The following is a 23,601-nucleotide window of genomic DNA, read 5'->3' on the forward strand; positions in this document are numbered from 1 at the left end:
CAATTTCAGGGGGAGGGTTCTCTGCAGAATGCAGGGTGTGGGAACCCAAGCAAGAAGAGAGGGGCATCTGCATGAAGGGATCAAGGGCCCTCTGGGAGCATCAAAGCATAACCAGGATGAGGACCTCCACATGGAACAGTGGGTAGCAGCAGTTTGACTCAGGGAGGCAGACCCCAAGTGGGATGAGAAAGGTATCCATGGCTCAGATGTCCAAAACCGAGTGGAATGGTAAGGATACCTTCACAGGTGTCCAAATGAAAGGGGTAAAGAGGGGTACAATGCCAAGGCAGGCCAAGCCAGAAAGTATCAGAACCTGAATGGTACAAAGGACTGTCCAGGCAGTGTGGGGTGGATGCTGTGGGTATTAGAAACTAGGAGGAAAGAAGAAAGCGCTGATACAGAAGAAGAGGAAGAGGTAGCACTGATGAGAGTATATTGGTTAAACACAGGGGACTGAGCAAATAAGTATGTTGAGGGGTAAGAAGAGCCAACTTACCGAGTATATATATGGAAAGCAAAAATTTAACTTGTGATACTGGCCTGAAACTGAAGTATTATTGTGAACTCATGATGTTCAATACACAGAGAAATCTGTGTAAATGTGTGTGTGTGTGTGTGTGTGTGTGTATTAATTCCTTAACTGTGTCCACTGTAAAGACCTGGGAACAACAACCCTCCAAAAACAGCAAATACACTGAGCACCCAGATCTTCACTGCTAAATAAAGTTCTCCACTAAAAGAAATCGGTGCTCCCTAGAAAAATGACTGGTTCTAGGACTATAGAAGGAAAAGTATAAGATGTACCTGAACTATCTGATACCAGAAAGTAAGGGAATATTCAAAAGAATGATGATGATATATCCAAAGGACATAGAAGAGTGGACAGTGTGGAGTGTGGATTGTCTCCCCTGATGATCCTATGGCTGGGAGCTGTGGCTCTCTGCCACTGTCTCATATCACATAGAGTATCCTACCAGATATTGTTAGCCCAGGAAAAAAACAAAATTCCAAATTCAAAGTAGTTTCTGCTAAATGTGTATTGTTTTGATTTTGTTTGTTTGGGTAGTTGTTTGGGGTTTTTTTTTGGGGGGAGGGGCTACTGGGAAATGAATGCAGGGGCACTCAGCCACTGAGCCACATCCCCCCACAGCCCTATATTTTTGTATTTCATTTAGAGACAAGGTCTAACTGAATTGCTTAGCACCTCACTTTTGCTGAGGCTGGCTTTGAACTTGTGATCCTCCTACCTCAGCCTCCCGAGCTGCTGGGATTACAGGAGTATACACCATGTCTGGCTGAATGTGTATTGTTTTTCATATCATGGTAAAGTCAAACATTTCAAGTGTTGAAAGAAAAGAAATGTCAACCCAATCCTATACCAGTGAAAGTTTCACTCGAGAGAGTTATGGGGAATTAAAATATTTTCAGATGAATAAAAGCTAAGTAATTTTGTTTCCAGTAGATCTTCTAAAGAAAATTCTTTAAAAAGAAAAAGAAATTAGAAATATTTGAGATATCAGAAAGGAAGAAAGAACACAATAAGCAAAAATAAAGGTAAACACAATAAGCATTCCTTCTGAGCTTTCTAAACTGTTTGATGGTAGAAGCAAATATTATAATAATATCTGATGAGATTAAAAATGTATGTAGAGGAAATATTTAAGATGATTCTAAGTGTGGAATGGTAAAGGAAAATAAGAGGTAAGATTTCTACACTTCTCTCAAACAGGTAAAATGACACCACCAGTAGATTGTGATACTATAACATCCAATTATAGTATATAGAAATGTACACATAGTATGTGCAAATATGGTATATATGTGTACATACATATGTGTGTGTGTGTGTGTGTCTTACAGGTAATATGTTATTTCATGTAATACCTAGTGCAACCATTGAAGAGTCATACAAATAGGCAGCTCAAAAACATTGAAGACAAATCAAGTGCAATTCTAAAAACTGTTCAAGTAACCTGCAGGAAAGCTAGATAAAAGAAACAGAAATGAAAAACAGTGGGCGTAAAAAGAACACAAGAACAAGAAGGGTAGATTCAAGCCCTAACATAAAGGCAGTTCCATTAAATGCAAAGTGTCTAAATACATCAATTAAAAACAGAGATCGGCAAAATGGATTTAAAAATATGACCCAATTATATGATTTTTATAACATACTCCCACACATAATGATAATGGCTAATTAAAATAAAAGAAAATAAAAAGGTTTATCAAGCAAACATTAAACAAAAGCTATAATAAATCAGACAAAGTGATTTTAGGACAAAGAAAATTACCAGCAACAGAGTGACATTATCTAATAATTAAAAGGTCAATGCACCAAAAAGACAATATCAGTCCTAAAGCATATACATCAAACAGCAGAGCCAAAAACAAGGAGAAGTACAATCTAATAGAACTAACATGAAAACTTGAGAGATCACAATTGTGGAATTTCATTACCCCCGTATCAACAATTGATAGAAAAACTAGAAAGAAAATCAGCAAAAATGTATAAGCACCCAACAACACCATCAACCAAAGGTTCAATCAACATTTATCAAATACTCCACCCAACAACAGCATTATACACGTTCTTTACAAGTGTTCATGGAAGAAATATCAAGGTAGACCATATCCTGGGCCATAAAACAAACATTAAATAACTCAAATCATACAGAGGGCATTCTCCAATGCACAATGGAAACAAACTCAAAATCAGTAACAGAAAATAAAACATGAAACATCTCCAAACACTTGGAACCTAATGGCACGGTACTAAATAATCCATCAAGCAAAGAAAAAAAATCACAAGGATTGCCATCAAATAGACTGAACAGAGTAAAAATGAAAATACAGCATGTCAAGATTTGAGGGCATGAATAAATAAATGCTGAGATGAGTTTTATAGCACACATGTATACATTAAAGAATAGGAAAAATTCTCCCACCTCAAAAAACTATAACAAACCAAACTCAAAACGAGCAGAAGAAAGGAAATAATGAAAGAATAAATTCACAAAATTGAAAACAAAAACCAATACAGAAAGTCACTGAAACAAAGAATTATTTCCTTAAAAAAAAATCAGTAAGATTAACAAACTTCTAATAAGGCTGACAAAATGGAGAAAATACATAAATTGCCAATATCAGTGATGAAATATGAAATAGCAACACAGAAAATATGTACATCAAAGGGATGATAAAGGAATATTACAAACCATACTACACATGTAAATTTGACAACTTAGATGAAATGAGCCAATTTCTTAAAGAAGTATCACAATCCACCCAATGTAAAATAGATAACTTCAAGATGGTGGGCTAGAGGGTGGCTGCATTCTGTATCACTCCGGGACCTGGGATTCAAGTAGTAGGAATATTGTTTCTCTGCGAGTGATTTGCACAGGATTCCCTGCCCCTCTTCCATGCAGGTCCTCTGGGTGCCCAAGTAGGACCACCAGCATTAGCACCCATGGAGGACTCATGGCTACCCACCCGCGCAAGAACTCCAGTAGCCACTCCCATGTGGATCCAATATGAGGATCTACCAATATGAGGTTCCTTCAGTCGCCCCCATCTTGGGGCACTGCAACCACTGCCACAGTCCCCTACACACGGCAGCTTGTACCTGGGGACATTGCACCAGGTCCACAGACAGCTGGCAGCCACAATACTACACATATCTGAAGACGCAGCTCAGTGTCACTGCACAAGCCCCACCGGACCTGACACTCCATCACTGAAAGCAGCCAGCTCCCTCTTGGGACACTTTTGTCACTATCTTTAGTTAGGGCAATTCCCAGCTTGGAACACTGGCTGGGGCTTAGAAGGAATATAGATGTATGGAAAGTCCCCAACTCCCCCCTCTCACAGGCAGCTGCTAACCAAGCACAGTGCCTGCAGCTACACAGCTGGTCTGGAGCTTGCAAAACCAGGTCACAAAACTGGATCCTGAGCTGCCCAATATAAAACATCTCTCAGCGACATCATACTCAGCCCCCAGAGCACAACTCACAAGACCTCGGGAGAGAAATGTCCCCCATTAGGAAATAGAAAAGGAGAGGGTGAGTGAGATACAGTTTAGAGACTAAATTAGAGATCAGGAACTGCGAGGTCTACAAGAGATATGAGGAGATAAGACCAGGCACCCATATCACACGAGCAGGTCCCAAAGGAGATCCTGGGGTGCAGTCTCCCATCAAGGACTGGCAGGTACCATACCCCACTTCCAGGTGCCCTGTACCCAAGACCAACCCTTCCACCCTGGTAACCTTCATCATACTGAGGATGCAGACACCAGCAAACAATAGACAACCCCACCTATTGGATGAGAAGGGAAGCTGGAAAGATACTGATCTCCATCTAAAACAATCCTTGTTTCTTCCTTCAAGATTTTTCTTTTTTCTTCCTCTCTATTCTCCTGCCCTCACATCCCCAACATTGCGAAACCAAGTACTTTGCATGAACCAGACTACTAAGGACTGGGATACCTGAATAGTATATTACAGTGGTATTGTATATTCTTTTATCTCTTATTTATACATTTTTTTACTTTTCTGTATTGATGTTTGTTTGTTTATTGTACTCTACTGTCTTCCCACTTACTTGACTCCCCAAAGTAACTTTCTCTCTCTTCTCCTACTACTAACAAACTTCTTTAGATTCCTCTTTCACACTTTCTAAGATCTAATAGCTTTATATCCTCACCTCCTACCACCTCAGAATTTCATCCTACACCTCACCCCTGGTTCTGCGTCCACCATCAGAAACTGTACACCCTTTTGCAAACCTGCTTTTTATACTGAACTCACCATTTCTGTATATTGTGACAAAACTATAAATGTCTTAATAGCAACTATTTGGTTTAAGGTTGTCTATTGTTTGTATTGAGATCTGTTAACATTGTTCCTCCCCTTAAAGGAGAGGTATTGGAAACTAGCAGGGGCACTAGAAGCCAATAGAGTAAAAACAGTAATGCCTTGGATCCACGATGCTAGGATGGAAGACACAAGAACATGAAAAACCAAGGGGAAAAAGTACTCCAAACAAATCAAGATGCTACATTATTTGAATCCATGGTTAGCACAACAGAACAAATGACAGAGAAGGAGTTCAGACTGTATATAATTAAAATGTTCTGTGACTTAAAGGACAATACAAGAGAGCCAATACAGCAGCAAAAGATCATTTCAATAAAGAGCTACATAAGCAAATACAGGAAGCAAAAGATTACTTCAATAAAGAGACAGGTTCTGGAAAAAAATCCTTAAAATGAAAAAACAATAAACCAAATTAGAAGTCCAACAGAAAGTATCCCCAACAGACTACCATTGGAAGATAGGACCTCAGACAATGAAGACAAATATATATAATCTTGAAAATAATGTAGATTACACAGTGAAGATGGTAAGAAACCATGAGCAGAACATTCAAGAAATATGGTATACCATAAAAAGACCCAATTTAAGAGTTACTGGAATAGAGGAAGGCATAGAGTTCCAAACCAAAGGAATGAACAATCTACTCAATTAAATAATATCAGAAAATTTTTCAAACATGAAGAATGAATTGAAAAACTAAATATTTAAGAGGCTTACAGGATGCCAAATGTACAAAATCAACAGATCCACAGCAAGGCACATTAAAATGAAAATACCTAGCACACAGAATAAGGAGAGAATTTTAAAAGACATGAGAGAAAAGAATCAGATTGCATATAGGGGAAACCAATAAGGATATCTGCAGATTTTTCAACCCAGATTCTGAAAGCTAGAAGATCCTGGAACAACATATACCAAGCTCTGAAAGAAAATGAATGCCAGTCAAGAATCTTACATCCAGCAAAATTAAGCTTTAGATTTGATAATAAAATAAAAACCTTCCATGATAAACAAAAATTAAAAGAATTTACAACTAGAAAGGGTGCATTATATAGAACATCCTTGGCAAAATATATCATGAAAATGAAAAAAACAACAATAAAAATCAGCAGAGGGAGGTATTACACTATAGAAAAAACTAATAAAAGGAGAAACCAAGTCTAGTTAAATACCAAAAAAAAAAATGGCCAGCAATACAAATCATGTCTCAATAATAATCCTGAATGTTAATGGCCTAAACTCACCAATCAAAAGACATAGACTGACAGATTGGATTTAAAAAAAAAAAAAAAAAGAGGACCCAACAATATGCTGCCTCCAGGAGATTCATCTCATAGGAAATGACATCCCCATACTGAAGGTGAAAGGTTGGGGAAAAAAACATACCACTCGCATGGACTGTGGAAATAAGCAGAAGTCTCTATCCTCGTATCAAATAAAGTGGACTTAAAGCCAAAGTTAATAAAACAATAAAGAAGGACATTTACACTGTTCAAGGGAACTATATATCAACAATACATAGCAATTATAAATATATATGCCCCCCAAAATGAAGCATCTACGTTCATCAGACAAACTCTTCTCAAGTCCAAGAGTCAAATTGACCACAACACAATAATTCTGGGTGAGTTTAACACACATCTTTCACCACTGGATAGATCTTCCAAACAAAAGCTGAACAAAGAAACTATGGAACTCAATAATACAATCAATAACTTAGACTTAACTGACATATATAGAATTTTTCATCCATCAACAAGCAAATAAACTTTCTTTTCAGAAGCACATGGAACCTTATTTAAAATAGACGAGATATTATGCCACAAAAGCAATTCTTAGTAAATACAAAAAAGTAGAGATACTATCCTGCATTCTATCAGATCATAATGGAATAAAATTAGAAACCAATGATAAAATACAAAATAAAAGCTACTACAACACCTGGAGACTAAATAATATGCTATTGAATGAACAATGGGTTGCAAAAGACATAAAAGAGGAGATTAAAAATTCTTAAAGGTAAATGAAAACACTAATACAACATATTGAAATCTCTGGGATGCTATGAAGGCAGTACTAAGAGGAAAGTTCATTGCATGGAGTTCATTCCTTCAAAGAAGAAAAAGTCAACAAATAAATGACCTAACATTATACCTCAAAGCCCTAGAAAAAAAAGAACAAACCAACACCAAAATCAGTAGAAGACAGTAAATATTTAAAATCAGAGCTGAACTCAATGAAATTTTTTCAATGAAATTGAAAAAAGAAACAATTGAAATTGACAAAACAAAAAGTTGGTTCTTTGAAAAAATAAATAAAATTGACAAATCCTAGACATGCTAATGAAGATGAGAGAGAAACTTAAATTACTAACATATGTGAGGAAAAAGGAAATATCACTAGAGACACGACAAGAGTACAGAATAATTAGAAATTATTTTGAAAATTTGTACTCAAATAAATCAGAAAATATCAAAGGCATCAACAAATTTCTAGAATGATATGATTTGCCTAAACTGAATCAGAATGATATACACAATTTAAACAGATCAATTTCAAGCAATGAAATAGAAGACACCATCAGAAGCCTACCAAACAAGAAATTCCCAGGACCAGATGGCTACACAGCTGAGTTCTACTAGACCTTTAAAGAAGAACTAATGGGCTGGGGATGTGGCTCAAGTGGTAGCGCGCTGGCCTAGCATGCATGAGGCACTGGGTTCAATTCTCAGCACCACATAAAAATAAAATAAAGATATTGTGTCCACCTAAAACTAAAAAATTTTTAAAAAGAAGAACTAATATCAATACTCCTCAAATTATTTCATGAAATAGAAAGAGGGAACACTTCCAAACTCATTCTATAAAGCCAAAACCAGACAAAGACATATCAAAAAAAGAAAACTTCAAACCAATATCTCTAATTAATATAGATGCAAAAATTCTCAATAAAATTCTAGCAAATAAAATACAATAAGAATATCAAAAAAAATAGATAGTGCACCATGATCAAGTGAGATTCATCCCAGGGATGCAAGGTTGGCTCAACATACAGAATCAATAAATGTAATTAATCACATCAATAAACCTAAAGATAAGAATCATATGATCATCTCAATAGATGCAGAAAAATCATTCAACAAAATACTGCACCCCTTCATGTTCAAAACACAAGAAAAACTAGGGATAACAGGAACATATCTCAACATTGTAAAAGTTATTTATGCTAAACCCCAGACCAACATATTCTAAATGGTGAAAAATTGAAAGCATTCCTTCTAAAAACTGGAACAAGACAGGGATGCCATCTTTCACCACTCTATTTAACATAGTTCTTGAAATACTGGCCAGAACAATTAGACAGATGAAAGAAATTAAAGGAATACAGATAGGAAAAGAACTCAAATTAGCACAATTTGCCAATGATATGATTCTACACATAGAAGACCCACAAAAATTCCACCAGAAAACTTCTAGAACTAATAAATTAATTCATCAAAGTATTAGGATACAAAATCAACACCTATAAATCAAAGGCATTTCTGTATATCAGTTTACAAATCCTCTGAAAGGGAAACAAGGAAAACTACCCCATTTACAATAGCCTCAAAAAATAAAATACTTGGGAATCAACTTAACAAAAGAGGTGAAAGACCTCTACAATGAAAAACTACAGAACACTAAAGAAAGAAATCAAAGAAGACCTTAGAAGATAGAAAGATCTCCCTTGTTCTTGGACAGGCAGAATTAATATTGTCAAAATGACCATACTACCAAACGCACTATACAGATTTAATGCATTTCCAATCGACACCCTAATGATATTCCTCATAGAAATAGAAAAAGCAGTCATGAAATTCATCTGGAAATATAACAGACCAAGAATAGCTAAAGCAATCCTTATCAGGAAGAGTGAAGCAGGTGGCATCACTAAACCAGACCTTAAACTATATTACAGAGCAACAGTAACAAAAATGGCATGGTATTGGTACCAAAATAAGACTTGCAGACCAATGGTACAAAATAGAGGACACAGAGACAAACCCACATAATCACAGTTATAAATATATTAGACAAAGGTGCCAAAATCATATATTGGAGAAAAGATAGCCTCTTCAACAAATGGTGCTGGAGAACTGGAAATCCATATGAAACAAAATGAAATCAAGCCCCTATCTCTCACCATACACAAAACACAAGTGGATCAAGGCCCGAGGAATTAAACCAGAGATTTTGTGCCTAATAGAAGAAAACATAGGCCCAAATCTCCATCATGTTGGATTAAGCTCTGACTTCCTTAATAAGACTTTTATAGTGCAAGAATTAAAATCAAGAATCAATAAATGGGATGGATTCAAACTAAAAAGCTTCTTCTCAGGAAAAAAAAACAGTGAAGTTAATAAAGAGTCTACAGGGCAGCAAATTTTTACCACATGCACATCAGATAGAGCACTAATCTCTAGGATATACAATGAACTCAAAAATCTTAACACCAAAAACAAAAAAATAACCCAATCAATAAATGGGCCAAGGAACTGAACAGACACTTCTCAGAAGATGATATACAATTAATCAACAAATATATGAAAAAATGTTCAACATTGCTAGCAATTAGAAAAATGCAAATCAAAACAAAGATTTCATCTCACTCCAGTCAGAATGGCAGCTATTAAGAATACAAACAACAATAAGTATTGGCAAGGATGTGGGGGAAAAGGCACACTCATACATTGCTGGTGGCACTGCAAATTAGTGCAGCCAATATGGAAGCAGTATGGAAATTCCTTGGAAAACTAGGAATGAAACTACCAATTTGATCCAGTTATCCCACTCCTCAGTCTATACACAAAGGACTTAAAAACAGCATACTATAAGGACACAGCCATATCAATGTTTATAGCAGCACAATTCACAATAGCTAAACTGTGGAACCAACCTAGATGACTTTCAGTAGAAGAATGGATAATGAAAATGTGGTATATATACACAATGGAATATTACTCAGTATTAAAAGAGAATAAAATCATGGCATTTTCAGATAAATGGACAGAGTTGGAGAATATTATGCTAAGTGAAGTAAGCCAATCCCAAAAAACAAAATGCCAAATGTTTTTTCTGATATGGAGACTGATATATATAATGGGGATGCTGGGGAGAACATGGGAGGAAGGGGAGGGAGGGAAAGGGAGGAGGCATGGGGGTAGGAAAGATGGCAGAATGAGATGGACATCATTACCCTAAGTATATATATGAAGACACAAATGGTATGACTCTACTTTTTGTACAACCAGACACATGAAAAATTGTGCTCTATATGTATAATATGAATTGAATTACATCCTGTTGTCATATGTAACAAATTAGAATATAAAATAAAATAAATAATAATAATACAAATAAAGCTACAGAATAATGTTCCTTATGGATATAGATGCAAAAATCTTTAGCCAAATATTAGCAAATAGAATGCAGCAATATGTAAAAATAAATATATATCATGACAAAATGGAGTTTATTCCAGTGATGGAAGGCTGGTTTATCACTATTTGGAAATGATTCAACACTTCCTTAGTTTAATGGCCCAGTTAATGATGTAAATACACTCCATTCCCAGGTTGCTTAACAATGTTGAAGTTAAATTGGTTCATAATTGTTAAGGCTCAAGCTGTTGGGTTTGTGTTTGATCTGCCCTGTATATTACATTGCTTTATAGTCTAAAAACAGAATCCTATCACCAAACTAAAAACTAACATGAAAAATGGACTTAAAATACTATTCTTGGCCTGGGGGAATAGCTCAGTGGTAGAGCACTTGCCTAGCATGTCCAAGGTCATAAGTTAGACCTTAGGTTAGCTACCAAAAAACAAAAACAACACAACACAAATTAAAAAAAAAAAAAACTCTTTATAAACCAGATATTCATAATTTCTGAATTCATTTGTTTTCTTATATGTACATTCAATTAATCATGTGTCAGAAAGTTGGTATGATATGGTACAAAAGGCATGTGCCTTGGAATTAAAAGAGAAAAAAATTTCAAGATCTGACCCAGTCACTTACGGAAAAAAAAATTTTTTTAATATTTATTTTTTAGTTGTAATTGGACACAATACCTTTATTTTATTTATGTATTTTTATGTGGTGCTGAGGATCGAATCTAGGACCTTACACGTGCTAGGCCAGCACTCCACCACTGAGCCACAACACCAGCTCTCACTTAGGTTAAATTTGACTTAGATCAAGTTGCTTAAGACTCTTCTCTCAACTTCTATAAAAACAACAACAAAATAATAATAATAATATCTACCTTCTATAGTTGCTTTTGAATTAAGTGAAACAATAACTAAAATATCTAACACAATGCCTGACAAAATTCAGTTACTGAATTTCACTTACTTTCTTCTGACTTAGACAATGCAGTGCATTTGGTAAAGAGTACACACAAAAAAGCCTGTCCTACAGAAACTTAATGAAAGAAATAAGAGGTGCTCATGGACACACTCACAGACACACACCATATAATAACATTTCAATCAACAATAGAACACAGAGATGATGGCAGTCCCATAAAATTTGATGGAGCTGAACAGTTCCTGTATGTCTAGTGACTCTGCAGCTCAAGGTGTGTTGGTGGTGATGCTGCATTACTGCATTGCCTGCTGTATGAAGTATAAGAAAGCAATTATGTATAGTACTTGATAAACAACTAAACACTGTTACTGGTTTATGCATTTACTATTCTTTACTTTTTTTTTTTTTTTTGAAGTAGAAAATTTATCTTTTTATTTTTTTTTTATTTATTTTTTATTTTTTTTATTGGTTGTTCAAAACATTATAAAGCTCTTGACATATCATATTTCATACATTAGATTCAAGTTGGTTATGAACTCCCAATTTTACCCCAAATACAGATTGCAGAATCACATCAGTTACACATCCACATTTTTACATAATGCCCTATTAGTAACTGTTGTATTCTGCTACCTTTCCTATCCTCTACCATCCCCCCTCCCTCCCCTCCCATCTTCTTTACTTTTAATGTTAAAGTGTATTTCTTCTTTTAAGTTTATTGTTAAATAGTATGCATTTAACAATGGCAATAGCCTTATACATCCCATATCCGTACCTCTTCATTTCATCAAGAGGACATGTAGAGTGATTGACCTAAACTATCTAGGTTTGTGGAAGTACAAGCTGTGATAGTTTCAAAACAATGAAATCACATAAGGACAAATTTCTCAGAGTAAATCTCAATCTTAAGCAACCCATGGCTATATATATAAATGCCAATCAAAAATGCTCTTCAATGACTTAAGTACTGAAATGAGGCATATAAAGCTTTTCAAGGATTTATGGCATTATTTTTATATTTGGCCTCAAATCTAATGTTAAAATTTATTCAAAAATATTTATTTGACCATTTATTGGTTGTTTTATTCAATTCACTAGCACCTCTTTGAGTGCCAGGATACAATTACTACTTTCAAGGAAGTTACAATTTAATAGAAAAGAAAGATATAACAATTACAATGTAGCATTTTAATAAACCTTTTAAAAGAAATAATAGTTCACAGGGGAAGGAGGACCGCATAGGCAAGAGAAGCTTTCTAGAGGTTGAAAAGTAAGAGAGGTCAACTTTCTTTCCTAGGAGCAGAGAACTTGACCTTAAGAAGAAGTAATGTTTTTATTGAAATATTATTTCTACCTATTTTTAATAAGATATATATTCATATGACTGAATAATCAGAACACAAAAACTAATAAATATAATAAGATACCCTCTTCTTTCCTCCATCTTCACTTCACTAACTTTTCAGTCACCTAACAACCCTCTATGGAGAAACATAATGTCATCAGTACCTTGTACATTCTTCACATATATTTAAAGTATCATAAGTAAATTTGAATATTTTACAAATATTTTGCTAACCTAATGACTGTTTAAAGATTTAACAATTACAGTCTAGAAAGTCCATTCTCTATTTTGGCTAACTCTCTCTTAGTCGAGTAATACACTCCCCCCATGTGTCCTGCCCTGACAATAGCCATCACCATTCATTCCTTTCAACAGGTATCTCTGGAGTGCTGGTAGTATCTAGGCAAGGGGACATAGCAGTGAATAAAAGTGACAAATATCCCTGTTATCGTTAAATTCTCTAGTGGAAAACACAACATAAATAACTATATTCAACAGTAATAAGTGCAGGAAGAAAAAAAATGAAATAGAGGAAATTGAAGTGCTAAGATGGTCATGAAAAGACTCACTAAAAAGGAAGAAAAGAAATATGAGGCAAATGTGTACCTGTGGGAAAAAGGATCTACGTGTGGGGAACATCAAGAGTCAAAGCCCTGAGGCAGAACCCTACATGCTTCATTGGAGGAATAGCAAGGAAGCTTGCTTATGTGGCTGGAAGAGTAAGTAAGGAGGAAAGAATAAGTTAAGAGAGGAAAAGGAAGTCAGATGGCACACAGACTTTAGGCCATAGTAAGGCCTTTGGCTTTCAATGGGAGGCATTGAGAAGCAATAAGAGAAGGGGACACTGGATTCAGCAGAACCAGCATAACCATGGGTGAGTGGATAGGCCAGAGCTGGGGCACCAAGCACAGATATTGTCAATATAGGAAGGGAATTGAACAAAGGTTGCTTAAGGAGTTGGAAAAGACTAATGGGTTAGAAGAATTGAGCTGGGGACAGAAAATAAAAACCTACTTCAACAGGAGGAAAACATAAGAACAGAAATACTCTGCCTCTTTCTTGCCAAAAATATTCCATATAATCCAGGGAATAATAGACACGTACTGGAAAATCATGTTGTAATGCATTTAAGTTCTCAATTTCACATTTGCATTGGCAGTAACTTCAATTGCAATAATTACAAACAGCCTATTATAAAAATTATATTAGCAATAAATTTTTATTCTGAAGGCTTATATCATAGTTAGAAAGTTGATTTTTAAAGATTATTCCACTGCATGCACATCTGTTGCCAAAATGCCCATCTGTTTTGCATTTTAGTACTAAATGTTTTTATTCTCACTCTGGTGTCATTGAGAAGTTTCTGAAGAGTTGTCAGAGGTGGTAGTGGTTACTGATACTTTGATAGACATACAGTATATTCTAGAAAAAGTGACTTGTTTCAATTCCTTCTTTGCAGAGAAATTAATTGATGAAATTAAGTCTTCCAAGAAAGACTGAAAAACTACCACTTTCTCCCAGTAAACTGCTTTATGCCATTTGTTTTAGTCAGCTTTTTCACTGCTGTGACTAAAAGACCTGACCAGAACACTTATACAGGAGGAAAGGTTTATTTAGTGGCTCACAATTTCAGAGGAATCAGTCCATAAGATGCTGACTCCATTCCTCTGGGCTCAAGGTAAGGCAGGACATCATGGCAAAAGAGTGTGGGAGAGGGAAACAGCTCACATTTTGATTAGAAAGCAGAGAGAGACGTCTCCACTTGCCCGTTACAAATATATACAGCACCACTTTTTCCACAAAAAGAAAATTAAAATCTCTCTTAGTCTGTCTTTGATTCAAGTTTCAGGTGTAATGTTGTATTATGTTAATTGTTAAAAGCCCTGCCTTACCTAAGATAAGGCTCTGCCTCCCACCTTACTCCATGTTAAAATGGCTCAAAAATAGGCTAGACTTCAGTTCATTTAAAGTTGTGTTCAAAAGATTGATTTTTGTTATAAAGATTACTATGGTCTCAAACAGGGGAAATAGGTATAACTAAGTAAAGGTTCAAGATTTTTCTTTGTTCATAGCTATTACACAAACTGAATATGTTTTTGCTCTGTAATTTCATTTTTTATTTTCCTTGTTAACGTTATTAACTGTTGCCTATTAATGTTGTGTAGAAGTACTGCTTCTAAAAAAAAAAAAAAAAAAACCCTTGGGCTAATTTGAGATAATAAAGCCATCACCTACAGGAAAAATATTATATAATGCTGATTTCCAGTACTAATACCCAATTAAATGAAAGGGGTGACTGTAAAAATATAGATATTGAAGTTATAACCTGTTACTCCCTTTTTAAGTCTGGTGAAACTGTTTTGCTGGGTGTTTAAAACCAAAACCTTGGAGACCAAAGACAAGAAAGTAAAAAGGCCAAGGAAAAATCATTTTGTCACTTGCACTCTACAGTCAGCCAGGACCCAGAGAACAACGCGACCCCTCTCTGGCCTACAACTCTGTGAGCCACCGGATCTGCTGATCAGGGAAATGGAGAGGACCCTAGAGAATAGGAAGCCAATCAGTGCACATTCTGCAAAATGGAGGGTCTTTAGAGACATAAATGTCCCTGATGCTTCCAAGAGAAGCCACATGTGGTCAGCAAGACCCCAACCCATCCTGGCAAGTGGCACCATGGGTAGAGAAAAGCTAAAAGATCCAGGAAGTTTCACACATGTCCCAAAGAGTGATCTCTGAGGAATCTCAGCTGACTCTTAAGAATAAGTAGGAACAAAGTCATTTTGACCAACTTGGTCTTAAACACCTGGCAGGAGAGTATAACCTAAAAACACAGTCCTACATGGACCATTTAAAAGGAAAAACAATGTTGTTTAAATGTAACTTAAGATGCACACTTGTGTCAGTTCTACCAAAAAGTAAGTAAAGCTGGAGTCTATAAAGAAAGGGTTCTGGTGTGAGAATGAATAATAGTATTGATCACAAGAGTCCCTAACTTGTCCCGAGTTAATTTGAGTCTGATTTCATAGAGCTACAAATCTTCCTAACCTCCTACATTGATGAACTTGATCTGTTTTTCACTCATAATACTATGAGTCACTGTCCTCATGGTTTTCAGAGACCCTGGCTGAAATATCAATAGTTTTTGTTCTAATTAATTACAAAAATGTAATGCTTTGCTCTTTATTGTTGTCTTAGCATGATCCCTGCCTTAAGTATGCCTTGTCCAGTCACCTGCCATCTGCCATGTGGACCTCTGGACTGCTCTGACGCTAGATGCTCTTAACTGTCCACACCCCAGCTGATAGAAAACAAGGACTTTGGGTTACTTCCCCCAACTACACCCCCTCAAAGGGGAAATAGCTTAGAGATGTCATCACCCACTTTCCACAGAAATGGAAGCTAGAAATTGACAATGGGGAATTATAACAGGAGTTCAGTTGATGCTTTGACTATATCCCTTGTGCCTTTGAAACTTACATGTTTTTGTTTTCTTTTTCCCAACCTTTTTCTCCCTGATCTTCTCTTCCCTGATCTTCTTTTTCCTAACCTTCTCCTTCCTAATCTTCTCCTCCTTGATCTTCTTTTCCCTGATCTTCTCCCTCCTGATCTCTCCAATCTCATTTTCTCTGAATCACCTCGTTAAAACCCCCCTGTTCCTGCTGATAGGTAGAATCACAGACTTTGGGGCAGGAGTCCCCTGTATTTCTCCTTTGCTAGCAAAGCAATATATTGTCTTTTTCCTTTTTCTCAAAGTAAAAAATACACACACACACATACACACACACACATACCAAAGCCACACCCTAATTCTCACCTCCTCTAGTCATACCTTACCACTTTAGTTACCACTCAGTTAATCCCTACCAGGGGATTAATCCATTGATTGCGTTAAGACTCTTACAACTCTTTCAATCATTTCTCATCTGAACCTTCTTGCATTGTCTCATATGTGAGCTTTTAGGGGACAGCTCATATCCAAACCATAACACTATTTTTGCTTATAATTTTCTCACCACCTATCTCTTTATCATGTACAACCTCACTTCTAGTTTCACTATTTCATCAGAATTGTTCTCATTTTCTTCTTCATTCAGATCCCTCTAGAACTCATCTTTGAGATTTGTGAACATACTCTCATCTTTGGATGGCACTCAAAGCCCATTGTCTAGGATTACATTTGTTCCTAATCTATTGAGAAGAACACCAATGGAGAAAAAGAATTATAAGAAAAAACACATAAATGAACATACTCTAAGTGTTGAGAGGTGGAACTGAGTCACAGCAAGGGTTGAGTTAGGATGGATTATTTTAAGGGCAATAAGAGGCTTAGAAGTCAGTTAAAGCAATGTCTTTGTTTTATAGATGAAATAACAAGGTATAAAAAATGTGCCAGGATTACAAATAATAGAAAAAAGCAATTTGGTTTGGTTTAAACAATAAGGAAATGTTTTCACCCACACAATATGAGCTCCAGAAAGTACAGGGGGAAAACCGTAGTGCTCTTTGCAGCAATCTTTGTCACGGTACCTTCCATGGGTTAGCATCAACTTCTGGGCATCAGCAAGATGGCTGCAGCAGTTTTGAGATTTACATGAGAACCCTCGGGAGTTGGGGGAGCAATGGGAGCAATAGAAGGTTCTGTATGTCTCTTAAATCGTTTTTAAAAAGCAAAGAAACTAATTTACATTTCCACCAACAGTGTAAAAAGTGTTCCCTTTTCTCCATACCTTCTTCAGCATTTTTTTTTTATTATTATTATTATTATTATAGAGTTTGAACCCAGAGGTGGCTTGATCACTTAGCCACATCCCCAACCATTTTTTGTTCTATTTAGAGACAGGGTCTCGCTGAGTTGCTCAAGGACTCACTAAGTTCCTGAGGCTGGCTTTGAACTTTCTATCCTCCTACCTCAGTCTCTCAAGCCTCTAGAATTACAGGCATGCGACATCGTGCCCGGCTTTGTTTTGTATTCTTGATGATCGCCATTCTGACTAGAGTGAGATGAAATCTCAGTGTAGTTTTGATTAACATTGCCTTAATTGCTAATGATATTGGACATTTTTTCATATATTTGTTGGCCATTTGTATTTGTTCTTTTGAGAAGTGTCTATTTAGTTCATTTGCTTATTTATTAACTTTTTTTTTTTTGGCCTTAAGTTTTGGGGGTTCTTTACATAGTTTTGGATATTAATCCTCTATCAGAAGAGCTCCTAGCAAAGATTTTCTCCCATTATGTAGGCTCTCCCTTCACATTTTTATTGTTTTTTAGGGGGTGGGGGATTGGAAATTAGAGCAATCACTGTGGAAATCAGCATGGAGTTCCTCAAAAGATAGGCATGGAACTACCATATGACCCAGATATACCACTCACTCCTCAGCATTTATCCTAAAGAATTAAAAGTCAATATGCTACAGTGATATATGCAGACCCTTGCTTATAGCATCATAATTCACAATAATCAAACTATGGAACCAGTCTAGGTATTCATCGGCAAATGAATGGAAAATGTATGTATATGCAATGGAGTTTTATTCAGCCGTAAAGAAAAATGAAATGTCATTTGCAGCAAAATGGATGAAACTAGAGATCTTTATGATAAGCAAAATAAGTCAAACCTAGAAGGTCAAGGGACATATGTTTTCTTTGATATGCAGAAGCTAGAGAGGAAAAAGGAAAGAAAGGTGGAAGGGGACCCATGAAAATCAAAGGGAGATAAGTAGAGTAAAGGAAAGGGACCAGGGGCATGGAGGAGGGGAAGAAAAGATGTGTACCAGGGTGCAGTGGTACACATTTGTAATTCTAGCTGAGATAAATCATTGTTACAAGCAAGAAAAGGGTTCCTTAAAGGCTAGAATGATATTTTATATACTTTTATTCCTTCATATATTCCTGCTCAGTATTTCTGTTGAGAGCCACAGCCGAAGGGGCCCCAGCAAACTTCCAGCTGCCAGCAAACTTCCAGCTGCCGGCTGATGATTGGCTCACAGCGGCCCCAGCAACATCTAGCTGATTGGCTCCTCTGCGGTGATGCTCATTGGGCTGTTTCCCTGCCCTTTCAGACCACGGAGCTGCTCATTGGGGGACTTTTTTGGCTCCGCCCACATGACCCAGCCAATCGGCCTCAAGAGCAGGAGGATTGTGGGAGGTGGAGAGAAGCTTGTGTGGGAGAGAGAGGCTTGTGGAAAGCCGGTGGTGGCAGTTGAGGCTCTGAGGGTTTTTCCTGAGAGGCTGTTTTGTTTGGCGTGTGTGGTTCTAAAAATAAAGTTAGTTTCTTTTGACAAGTGGCTCCTGATTGTGCCCAGCCAGACTGCGGCAATTTCTACTGAGGAATGATATTGGCCAAATTATATTGTTATATTGTGTACATTTATAAATATATAACAACAAATCACATCATTATATACAATTATAAGTACCAATAAAAAATGGGAAAAAAGAAGAAAAGAAATCTGAGCAGGAAGTCCTAAGAAGACTCCCTCTTATCATCTGCTCATTTCTCCATCAATCACTGGCAAGTGATATGGGACTTCAAGACTGACCTGGCGGGCTGGGGATGTGGCTCAAGCGGTAGCACGCTCGCCTGGCATGTGCACGGCGCTGGGTTCGATCCTCAGCACCACATACAAATAGAGATGTTGTGTCCGCCGAAAACTAAAAAGTAAATATTAAAAAAATATCTCTCTCTCTCTCTCTCTAAAAAAAAAAAAAAAAAAAAAAAAGACTGACCTGGCTGACACTTGAGCTAAGCTTAAGATAGAATGAATGCTTGAGAATCAAAATTAAATAAATTGGCCATATGAAAACATATGTTATAGATCTCGAAGCCACCTTTATTCTAACATTTGCCTTATTATACTTCTAAGAATTTGTGTATTTTCCTGCTCACTAAAATTGATGGATTCAACACCACTCTTTTGCAAACTTCTCTGGGGAGCTTGCTTGCTCTTGTTCTACAGTTGGAAGTGGTGGGCTCATTTCCAGCTCTACCTCTATACACTTAATATGTTACTTAATGTTTCTTTGCCTCAGTTTCCCTACCTATAAAATTGTAATGGAATGATAATACCCACCAATTTGGGTTTCTGTGAAACTGAAAATGACTCCCCAAATGTAAATGCCTGGGAGTATCTATGCCTGGCATGTAATATGTCCTGAAAAATGTTCACAGAGTTGATGGCAGCAATGGTCCACTAAGGTTGTCTCTCTTCTCTACACCCCGTCACTACAGACCCTATGTTTCTATACCTGTGTTCATGCTAGTCCCCTCCTTTTTTCTATATCTCTCAAGACATAATCAATTCAAGCATCACCCCTTCCACAAGGCCCAGACTGTCCCTACAAAGACAACATTATCCTGATACTTCACTTATAGGAATTATAATTTGAAGCACAGACACATTAGTCTTGATTTCATATCATTTTGAGTTTTCTTGTTCTTATTATAGCTGGGATAAATCATTGTTACAAACAAGAAAAAGGGTTCCTTAAAGGCTAGAATGATATTTTATATACTTTTATGTCCTTCATATTACTTAGCCTAAAATAAGACTCACAGTTAAATCCTTAATAATTAACTTCTGAAAAGCCCTCTAATAGTGATAAGTATATACAACCACAGTTATTTCTAGGTTTATATAGCTGCAGACCCTTGGTCTATGATTTTATTATATGTTCAAGCATTAAAAAGAAGACAGTCACCCAGGGTGCAGTGGTACACATTTGTAATTCTAGCTACTTTGAAGGCTGAAGCAGGAGGATTACAAGTTTGAGGAAGCCTGAACCATTTACTGAGATTCTACCTCAAAATAATTTTTTTTAAAAGCTAGGGGTGTAGCTCAATGATAGTGCACAACTTGGCACAGACAAAGCCCTGGGTTCAGTCCCCAGTACCTCCCCCCACCCACACACACACACACACAAGACAAGGTCTAGAATTTTTCATTTTCTTCCCATGCTGATCCATATGCACGCTCTGGGCATCTGTTAAATGTTATTAACTATCCACAAAAAAGTTAAAATTTTAAGAGTTTCAAATAAATTATGTATATGGTAGGAAATTCCAAATGTATATATTACTGTTAAAATTTAAAACTATAATGCCAAAAGATTCTTATTTAAAAACAGAAATAAGAGAAACAGTTTTAGACATCTTTTTCCCTTTTTGTACAATTTTTAAAACAATAATAATTGTTTTAAATAATTCTGAAATATTGTATGGTTTCAAGTATTCCATGTTTTTTCTTTCTTTATTTTTATTTTTTTTTGTTATATGTGTATGTGTGTGTGTGGTTCTAGGGATTGAACCCAGGGCCTTATGTATGCGAGACAATCATTCTACTAACTGAACTACATACTAGTCCATCTTTCGTTGCTTTAAGCATGTAAAAATAATATACTTACAAACAAAAACTTCTCCCATTGATGCCCAAGAGCATATCATTTACTTATTAAAAGATGGCATTGATTCATAGCTATATGTGTCACTTTTTAGTCAAATGGGAAAAAAAATGAGGAGGCCTAGTCACAATTCCATATGAAACTATCTGTAAAACTGAGATACATCAACTGATTCAATTGACAATAGAAACAAGCTTATATCATCTCCAAGTAACACTTCTGTAAAATGCCATACTCTGTGGCTTATTGTTATGTTTAATGGATGTAATTATTTTTAATTTAAAAATGATTCTTTCTAAGGTTATCCATTATGAATTTTTCAACTATACCAACTCATCAGTGTTTCTTTGAACGTGGATACTCAGTGAAGAATAAGAAGAAACGGAAAAGAGAGAACAAGAGAACAAAACTACACAACTTACTTGGATTGTGCAAGACAGCCTGGTGCAACCACATTCTGATTCTCCTCTTCCTGCTGGAGTGCAGTGAGCTCTACCATATTAACCATCACATCATTCGTGTGGCCTGGAAGTTGTGGAAGCACCGAAATGATCTTCTCTACTAAGTTATCTCCATGATGTCCAACAGCTCCTATTTCAGCAGAAAGAAAATGTAAACTCACAAACCGGGAGGAAAAGGTTAACTGGATAAATCCTTTATAATATCACTTCTATAAAAAATAATAGTCATTTTTAGTTTCTGCTACACAAAGCAAGTACATAAACCTAGTATTTTGGCCTTTGTAATACTGATCATATTAATCACCTCATCGATGTGTGCCTCATGGATTGACTTAATGCTCTATGAGGACAGGCATCTTATCTTCTCTGGTTACTGCTATATCCCTAGCACCAGCACAGTGCTACATATAGCAGGTGTTCATAAGTATTTACTGAACAAATTTTCAGCATATAGTCAATCAGTTAACTAAGTATCATAGGATGATATTAACCTGAAAATTTAAAGCAGTATTTGATTTTTATTGACAAAGACACTAAAATCCAGGACTTAGGAACCTCCACTATAACCTCATCTTCATAATGGCAAAGGCCCTGTTTATATAGTTCACCTACAGCCCACCATGTCTAGCATGGAAATTGGCAGCTAGTTGTCTCTTACTAAATATTTGTTGGATAAAGGAAAGAATAAATAAACAAATGGTAACAGCTAGCAATGACACAACATTTGTTGAATGTTTTTTGCGTACTAGGTACTCAAAGAACTTTTCATGTGTTAGTTCTATTAATGAATGAATGAATGAACTCAAATTAAAACTCAACACTAAACAAATCTTCTTTCCAAAAGCCATCATCATTTGAAAGACATTATTCTATCAATGGGTGGTATCTGCCATCCGCTTCAAATCAACCAATATTTTGCTTCCTAATGTTATTTTCTGTCAGGTCATATTAATGGGACAGAAGAACTTAGATAGGAAAGCCCAAACCAGGAACCCAAGGTATCATCACCATCCTCATCTTCATGAAAACAGCTAATAGTTATTGAGGGCTTATGATATACCAGATGCTAAGTTCCATACAGTACATTTACTATCAACTTAATTCTTACAACACCTCTAATATGTAGGTATTGTCATGTTCAGTTACATAATAGAAGATTAAATCACTTTCTAAAGATTAAGTAAATAATTAACTTGTTAATTAAAAAGAAAGAATTCAAACCCAGGAGTCAGATAATTCCAAAATCCATGTTCTTCATTAAAAAAAAAAATTGGCCTCACAAAAGTGATTTAAGATAGAGCCAGTGTGAGTGTTTCTAAGGTAACTCTTTATGTTAAAGAATAGTTGCTTGTACTACCCGCAGAATATTTACTTATTCAGGGCAGAAGGAATATGGTTATCTTATTTATGAGAGGTCAAAGTGTCTAAGTGAATTATGTCTTTAAGACCAAATTGGAGATACAAGACTTGTTCATAACATCATAAACATCTTTTTGTCTCCACTAGTTTCATCTTCAATTACTAAAAAACTTTAATAAATCTCCAATTATCACCATAACTTTTCTTTGATACTGATGCCCAAATTCTGATCTCTTCTCCCAAGCTATACTTAATTTTTCCTCTGTCATTCATAAAAATACAGTATAAATAAATGTTCTGTATGTGCTCTTGCTTTCCAGCTTATTTAGCCGCACAATCTGGTATCACTCAGTCCTCCTTCTTATCCAAACTTGGGGATCATCAGCAATTCTCAGTTCATTAAACCCTCTACAAACTGAAACTGTTGACATTCTCAAAATTTTCTGAATATGAGAAGCCCAGATATAAAAATGCTTGTATTTTTCTTAAGGTTTAATGGCTATTAACTTTACAAAACCAAAACATCACATCCTAAATGATCACAAGTAGAGAAAAAGGTTTGTTTTTTGTTTTGGCTTGTTTGTTTGTTTGTATCAGGGATTGAACACAGGGGCGCTTAATCATTGAGACATATCCCCAGCCCTCTTTATTTTTCATTTTGAGATAGGGTATTAATAAGTTGCTTAGGACCTCGCTAAGTTGCTGAGGCTGACTTTGAACTTGCGATACTCCTGCCTCAACCTCCAGAGTCACTAGACTTGTTAAGGTGTGTGCCATCATGCCCAGCTGAGAAAAAGCTTTCTCAACTTG

The 23,601-nt window shown here is 36.1% G+C and overlaps 1 protein-coding gene across 1 annotated transcript in view; it reads right to left on the bottom strand.

Annotated features, from left to right (window-relative positions):
• The window catches only part of Scfd2 (sec1 family domain containing 2), a 405,136-nt gene that overhangs the window by 372,108 nt on the left and 9,427 nt on the right, over positions 1-23,601 (bottom strand). Inside the window, exon 2 of the mRNA XM_027938291.3 lies at positions 21,394-21,562. Coding sequence (XP_027794092.2) covers positions 21,394-21,562 — 169 coding nt within the window. The remainder of the gene's footprint in view (positions 1-21,393; positions 21,563-23,601) is intronic.

Source organism: Marmota flaviventris, chromosome 7, assembly GCF_047511675.1.
Source record: "Marmota flaviventris isolate mMarFla1 chromosome 7, mMarFla1.hap1, whole genome shotgun sequence".
Lineage (NCBI taxonomy): Eukaryota > Metazoa > Chordata > Mammalia > Rodentia > Sciuridae > Marmota > Marmota flaviventris.